General features: G+C 30.4%; 2 protein-coding genes across 2 annotated transcripts in view; one reads left to right on the top strand and one right to left on the bottom strand.

The window, feature by feature from the left end:
- Positions 1–6: 6 nt before the first annotated feature.
- Positions 7–8,348, top strand: part of LOC108558482 (pseudouridine-metabolizing bifunctional protein C1861.05-like) — a 106,032-nt gene continuing 97,690 nt past the window's right edge. The window contains exons 1-4 of the mRNA XM_017915398.1: positions 7–67; positions 151–484; positions 544–647; positions 2,856–2,915. Coding sequence (XP_017770887.1) covers positions 292–484; positions 544–647; positions 2,856–2,915 — 357 coding nt within the window. The 5' untranslated portion in view covers positions 7–67; positions 151–291. The remainder of the gene's footprint in view (positions 68–150; positions 485–543; positions 648–2,855; positions 2,916–8,348) is intronic.
- The window catches only part of LOC108558485 (CD151 antigen-like), an 84,050-nt gene continuing 82,456 nt past the window's right edge, over positions 6,755–8,348 (bottom strand). Inside the window, exon 3 of the mRNA XM_017915400.1 lies at positions 6,755–8,011. Within this exon, the coding sequence (XP_017770889.1) occupies positions 7,530–8,011 (482 nt within the window). The 3' untranslated portion in view covers positions 6,755–7,529. The remainder of the gene's footprint in view (positions 8,012–8,348) is intronic.

The raw sequence follows: 8,348 nt of genomic DNA, 5'->3' as shown, positions 1-8,348 counted from the left end.
GCCCATGGCTGTCGTTTCCAGTGGCGTGAAATCGATATTGGATATTCCGAAAACTTTAGAATATTTGGTATGATATTATATATATATATATATATGTATTAGATAGAAAGATAAACTGAGGTTGATTTTCAATGTAATTAATGGTTACAGGAAACTCAGGGTGTATTCGTTGCAACGTACGGTCCGACAAAACGATTTCCTGCCTTCTACGCCACGGAAAGCGGATGTGAGGCTCCTTACAGCGTGTCCTCGGCTGCCGAAGCAGCTTTAGTTATAGAGAGCAACAGGGAAATGAATTTAAATTCCGGTATGCTGTTCGCAGTTCCGGTTCCAGCAGAGTGTTCTATGGATGGAACGGAAATCGAGGCGGCAATCGAAGATGCTCTCGCGCTGGCAAAACAAAAGGATGTGTCTGGAAAAGATATCACCCCTTTCCTGTTATCCTATCTAGCTAAAGCGACCAATGGTAGATCGCTCGAATCGAGTAATAATACGTGAAATAGAATAAACTATGCAAACTAAATTAATTCGATTTTTGCTCAGATATTGCGCTCGTGAGGAATAATGCAAAAGTTGCCGCGGAAATTGCGATAGCCTTGAGTGATTTGGAGAGGGAAAAATCGAGACCAGTGGGATCCAGTGATGTGGTAGGTTTAATGATCTAATCTGTTTTTCAATAATTACATAACAGGCGGATACGTTTGCGCGGTTATTAAAACCCCCACAGTATACTTGATTAAGTCTTTCCTTTATTGAGTTTAGTTGCCACTGACGAACAAATATATTTGAACCACTTTTTCTCAAATCTCAAAACAATACAAGAAATGCGCTATTAATGTATTTTATGCAATATTATTAATAATAATTGTTTCGATAATGTCATTTACCATATAATTTTATTGTTTCGTGATTCAGATGATACTATATTTTTTGTACATGTGTAAAATTAAATTGTATTATTTAATTAAAACATAAAATGTAGTATATGTAAATAAAATATTTAATATAGCGAATTATCTATTTCTAATATATGATTCAGTCGGTAATACGGATTTGCCGGAACTAAGAATTGACAAAGACTAGAATCAAAAACGATTAAGGTTATAAATATCGTTTCATGACATACTAATCTGAAATTATAAATCTTCAATATCTATCACTCTTACGTGTTACTCGTATTCCAAAGTCGTTTCTATACTTCTGTAAAATAGCTATTTTAAGTATCTAATTATAACCTTCTAGAAATAAAAGTCTTCTTCTCATTTTAATGTTTTTACATGGATTTTTTACACGATTATTTTCATCAAATTCACCTAATTAAAGATTGCATTTGCGGACGAACAACTACTTTCGAAAATTATAACAGATGGCTGATTTATATTATTATGGCTGATATATAAGTTTAAAAACATGATTCAAATCATTTTCTTATACATGATCTTGATGAAAAAGCTACGTAGTTTAAACGTAAAATGATATGATCCATTACCACCTTTTTATATAATTATTTCGATGTAAAGAACCAATTTTCTCATTTCTCATATACACTGTATACATTGTGATATGGTTTTTTTTAGGAACGAGTGTACCGTGTAAGAAATACTTTCGAATTCAATCTCGTTCTCATAATTCTCTTTTCTTCATTAGCATTATCTGACTAGCATCTGTATCCACAAGACATAATTACGTATTTTGTTCAATGTTTCTCACATGATACAATTTCAATATGTCATTAATACAACAAATCCAATCCAACTTGATTGAAATAGCATGGTACGCATAAAAAAATAAGTTCTTATTTTCATGATTTCTTTCTTTTTGAACCTATATTTTCATTAATAACATTTTCAAAGTTTTTACTTTGTAAGTCAATTACTTTATATTTATTTGACAAGGAAAAGTAAAAATGTTTGTATTATATTCAGGATAATACTGGAGTACATTTGTATCATAATGTGCATTGTATGCATCAACTGGGCGACGGTCAAGTGGACGATAGACATTTAAATACATGTTTAACATAATTGGTTATAATAATAACAATTGTCGGAAAAGACTTTTAAAGTTTAACGATACATATTTCAATTCTACAATTATTCCGATTTCAAACAGTGCGTGATATTGGCTGATATTTCGCACTTTGCGAGTTATTCTTGTATTTGTCTTATGTGCCACAAGTTTAAACATCAGAAACATACTACAACTTTGATGTAGATGATTCCTCACTTTCAAAGAATTAACAAAAGCACTAGTTAAAAGTATGATTATTAGCGTGGAAAGAAGTGTTCGCTAATTATGAGCTGTGCGTGTTCGCAAATAAAGTCTCCTTCTTAAGGGATAAGGGGATGACGAAGAACGAAATGAAATTAATAAAAAGTATCGATCGGTTTCGTAGGTAGCGGCGAGTGCGTCGTTGGCGTCAGCCAATATTCTCTAATTAATGTGTGCGACCTCCCTTCTCATCAAATTACGTTTTGCATTTATTCAAAAACAATGTAACAACCTTCTATAATTTACACCCACTTCAGTGGGCATATTAAATAGATATATTTTGCGATTGAATTATCATAATTATAAGTTTGCGGAGGTTGTATATGACCGTATTAATTAAAGTAAACTTTTAAATGAATTAATTCAAATATCCAATTATTATTATATATTAATTATGTTTAAATTAATATTAGATATTATCACAATCGACAAGGAAGGTCATTTTGCGAACATTTTCTAATTTTTATTTTAATAATGCGGCCATCTCATTAATTTGATTTTAAATATTCTCAGTATGATTACAACAATTATCTACCGTTGTTTATTTAATATTTAGTAATTATATCATCATGATTATGTTCTAGGTCGTTGTCGGTGGTTCAATCTTAGATCGTTGTGCCAGAATCTCTGATAAACATATTGAGGTAAGTAAAAACGAATATTAAGTATTTGTATTTATTCAATGTTATTAAATAATATGTAATATATATATGTGTATACAATGCATAACACGATTCGCTTTTGCACGATTAGAGATTTGCAACATAATGTGTTATGGTAAATTTGGGGAGTCGCAAATGAGTAATAATGTGTTTAATAGTGGGTTAATACCGGTTTTTTAAATATGCAATCTCTAATAATTTAATGGTTAAGTCGCCCTATCCACAATTTAGTGGGCGCCGGTTCAAATCCTGATCTAGCCATGCCCTTCGTGAGTCCTCTCGGTGCTCGGTGATTCACAGTCAAACGAGATAGTGGAATCGCAGAGCATCAATATACTACTGAAGTTAACCTACAAGACGACAGCCAACCAACAAATTAAAAAAAATCAAATCATCATAATGGTAACTGTCCACCGGGAAAGATTATCCATTAATGTCTTAAATTTACTCAATGTTCATGAACAGATTGTGAATAAAATTTTACGACATCAAAAATAAATAAATTTGTGAAGGCAATATTCCAAACATGAACGCATATTATTACTTAGATAGGACTTATTATAAAAGGGATGCAAAGATTTCATTTTTTTCTGATCATTGATACAAAATATTAATACAGGCTAAATTAACAGCAAGCAAAACAACTGCTAGCAGAAACAATTAATAATTTTATAACCATTCGTGGAAATAAACGAGAAACTGCAGAACAAATGGTAATTAAAGTTTTTTCAATATTCTTGTATGTTCGGGTTTTAAATTTTTATTCCAATTACCTGAAGCTGAATATCAAGTATTCCGGGGAAAAACAAAATAAAACAAAAACATCAACAAATATAAGTTCAGATTCAAACGTACGAAAAAATTGTTAATGAAATAATTGTAGTGATAACAAAACTACCAAAATCATAAAAACTAAATATTTTTTAATAAATTTATTTAAGATGATTTTTATTTTATTAATATAATTATATAAATATGTTTTTTTTTTGTTACTGTTTTAATAAATATTATTATTATTAAATTCATGTTGGTAATTGGCAAATGTAAAATAATTTATAATTTATTTAATTTAGTAGCAAATTTACGAATAATAATAATGTTTATTGCATCAGTAATTAAAAAAAAAACTTATAATTACTATTATTATATTATACTTATATTACTTATAATTTACTATTATCTGCATATTATTTTTTTTAATAATTTCATATAATATTAAAAAATAATAATATTGCTAGATATAGTGTTAATAGTATTTTAAATTGTTTTGTAATAAGTAATATAAAATATTTTTAACTAATATAATAGCAGTACTTTATCAATAAAAATAAATAAATTCTTAAAAACATTATTTTATCAAATAACAAACACGTAAGTTCAAATTTACCATTAGGAACCGTTCGCGTTTTTGAGATTTATCAAGTGATGGAAAATACTTAGAAAAATGTTAAATTCAGCCACCAATTATCAAATTCAGAAGTTTTGGAATCGAAGAATGATATTATTTCAATTCGCAAAGAAATAATTCGTATCAGTACTTTCCTCTTGAGAGCACTTAAAGTCACAATCCATTGTTTCAAATAGGCATGAAAAAAGTCTGCAATGTAGGGAATTAGGTTCCTAAGATGACGTTTTGGTTTACAAGGTTAAAGAAATCTCCTATTGTTATCTCCTTCAATTCACAACAAAAGAAAAACTGGCTTATAATTTTTGTCACCTTAAATCCTTCTTGAAAAAGAAAATAATTTTAGCTTTTTTGCTGATGTTCCTTATTCCATCGCTTTGTAAGGACGAAGGCGTCCGAATGAATATATTTTTAATTTTTTCGCGGCAAACAGTTTGACTGATCGTTGATCTAGATTCTAGAAATAGGTTTAAGACAAAACCTCACAACAGCTCACAATTTATTATTGTGCCCAAATATGGATATGTGCATCAAAATAACAATATAATAAAATGAGGTTGAATTAAATCTGGAAAAAATAAAAAATGGCAGGTTTTTAATACTTTTTTTAGGTTTTTCGATGATTTCTTTCATATCATTTTGGACAACGGAGTACGGATTTACTATCAGTACGGATTTACTATAGAAAATTTGAAACTAAATTTTAATTGAAAAATATAAAAATGAAATAAATTCTAAAATATAAGTACACTCAATTATTTTTATACAAACATTGTCGTTTTTTATGCGATTAATTTCTTTTATTTAGTTCCATGATCTCCGTTTTCAAAATCTGGTATATTGGTGGAACCCATGATACAAATATACAAACTACTATTGCGGGTACTATGCATGGTATTGTTGTATTTCTCAATCAAATATATGTATACTCACCATTACTACTAGATATGTCATTTTTATTGACAATCATTTTCAAGAACTTACTATTTGGATTTTTTTTTATGAATTCTGAAATATAATTCAATTAAAACATTCAATGTTCAGGTAACAAAGGGCTAAAAATGTTTTTTTTTTCTAACAATACACTTTATTAAATATTAATATATACACAGCATGTAACATTTTTAATATTGAAATAATTAAATCAAATTTTAAAATTTAGTTATATTATATTTTTAATTTTTTTTTGGGTATAGAAGCTCTTCGCAATATACTTATTTATTTATTTTCTTTTTTTAATATAATGCAACATATTCTTCTTGTAATTTATTATAATCTCTCTTTCTCACTAAATAAATATTTCGCTACACTTTTACTAAATATATAATGTTCTTCGTCATATTAAATATTCGACAAGCAAAATCTTCATTACTTTTGGTTCAGTATGTTTAGCAACACTCTTTATTTATTTAATAGTAGTAACGCTTATAGAAATAGCCAATCTCTTAAACAATATTCATTATATATTTTTCAATAAATAACATATCTTTCATTCAGCTTTAAATCAAAATGGTTATCTCGTGAAGAAGGAAAACACAAAAACAATGAAGTATTTGGGAGCGATTCATTATGAAGAGGATTAGTTATATTTATAATCTAGTTATAAGAAGCGGATTAGTTTATAGGAATTTGCAGCAATATATAAGTAGTGCGTAAATTGAAGCATGTCGCAACTCAGTTGATATAATAACTATTACTTTTGATTTAAAGCTGCAATGAATAATTTGGACATAATAGGTTTTTTTTTAATAGTAATTAATTTTAAATAAAGAAACATTAAGTTTAATATGAACAAAAACAGACAATTCATCTGCATTCAACATGTATATGTATATATATTTATATGTACCATATATATGTACACACATGCATCATATTTTTAATTTTAATACTACTTGGACCGCATCCAGATATCTGTGATTCATGTATTTTTTTATTTTTTTTTTACTTCATTTGTTAAAGATAATAAATAAGGAAACAAGTATATTCGAAATTGAAATAATTAATATGAGTTGTTATGTAAATGCAAACGATGGGATTTCTTCTATTATTTCTGTAAAAAAAAACGAGATTTATTATTAAACTACAAAGCACTAAATCTTTTCCATTTTCAATTTATAATATGCTATATAATATTGATAATTTTAAAAACTAATAAGTCTTTTTATATTTAACTAATGGAAGCTTCTTCCATTCGACTACAGCGTTCAGTCTAAAGAAATATATATTTATATATATATTGAAACAAAAACATAAATGAAACAATTAAGGTCCGAATACGTTTCTTGTCGCATTAAGCCTATTATTTCATTCCTAATACATACATGTATGTACATGCACACATATATGTATATACTTTAATTGAATATATAATATATATTTTTTGTATATAGCACTTAAATAGGTTTATTATATCTTCAATATTTTTCTTTAAACTGGCGAGGCACTATATTTTTTTTCTTATATAAGCTCATATAAACACACTGTATATATATATTTATTCACTCTTATGCGGCACTGGGATTTACCAAAAACGAAACGAAATCTCTATAATAGTTTTTTTTTTCAAATTAAATTTTCGCTTAAGTCCTCCAAATGTCTTTTTTCTTAGAGAATAATTAAATCTCTCGCTATGTGTTCCTATCTTCCTCAGTCTTTTTTTATATTATTTTTTCATTATTTTTTTCTCAAAAAAAGCTACGGCTCTGCACCAGCAAGACCGTTAAATGAAGCATCCTAAATGGGGTAGGCTTGATAGAATGGTGGCTGGACTTCTGCCGTTCCATCTATACGGGTTGGCACCAAGTTAATAATATTTGGTTGTCGCCGTGCCACTAAATGTAGGTAATTCATCGGCGATGTCCTGCTGGTCGAAGATATGTAGTAGTAGTTGGATTGGTATTGTGTCGTTTGGATATCGAGTGGATAGGTAGGTATGTGTAAGATTGGGTGTTTGGGGAGGTGTCTGCAGTCTCTTAAGTCTAGTTGTATGTAGTAAAGCTATTGAAGATAGGCTCTATGAACGTAAAGTGGAACGAGTTCTTCTGTACTCAACAAGGTTCGTCTCTGCTTGCTCGAGATCTGGGAGCCGGTTTGCGCTGGAAGATCTCGTCCAGTGGCGTAGCTAGGGGGCCCTTCTTCACGCGGCCCCATCGTCCGCGGCTGAAAAGGCCCTCCAGCCGATACTTTAGTCAGATGTTATCGTGGCTTCTGTACTCCCTCATCTCATAATTGTTGTTGCCGTTGGGATTCTTCGTCTGCGTAGGCGGTGACGAAAGCAGCGCGGCGCTCTCGGGCCGAATTAACAGACTCTCGCGTTCGCTTTCTGCGCTCTCCGTTCTCATCGTCGAGCCTGGCACGGCCCCATTCACACCAGGAAGCTCCAACTCGGCACGCAGTATCCGAATCTTCTGTATCATCTCTCGGATCTCGTACCGAAGTATACCTAGGAAGCATAGTTTTAGGAAAGCCAACACGCAGTAACCGAGGATGGCGAGCAGAGAGGCGGTACCCCTCAGATACGACTGCAGTCTTTCCTCGCAGGCGGTCTGGTGGTGCTGGCAGCTGCCGCCCGCGCTGCCGCTCACACCATTGCTGCTGCCATTCAGAGCTGCTTCACAGCAACTTGCTGGTAGCATTTCCCATCCTTTGCTATCATTATAATCACTTGGACCTAGAATTAGAAAAAAAAACACATTAATATTCTTGCATCATAATAGTTGAGGAATAATGTCATGTAAATATCGTATTGTGTTATCTTCAATCTATTTTGGACTATTTAAAGAAAGTTTATGTTTACATTCTAAAAAATACTGGGATTTTAATTTTTTTAATTTATTTTTGTTGTAGATTGTAAAGAATTTTAAGAAATTTTATAATGGCTACATACTCAGTGCATGAATTGGTCAAAATTATAGAATTTTATTGTATTTCCCTACATCATAGAGTTGTTACAACGTACAATAAAATACCGTGCGCATTTTAATGATCCAACAGCACCCCGTGCAAAT

Source organism: Nicrophorus vespilloides, unplaced genomic scaffold, assembly GCF_001412225.1.
Source record: "Nicrophorus vespilloides isolate i.1.1-1 unplaced genomic scaffold, Nicve_v1.0, whole genome shotgun sequence".
NCBI classification, from domain to species: Eukaryota; Metazoa; Arthropoda; class Insecta; order Coleoptera; family Silphidae; genus Nicrophorus; species Nicrophorus vespilloides.
This window is presented reverse-complemented; position numbering and strand designations above follow the sequence as displayed.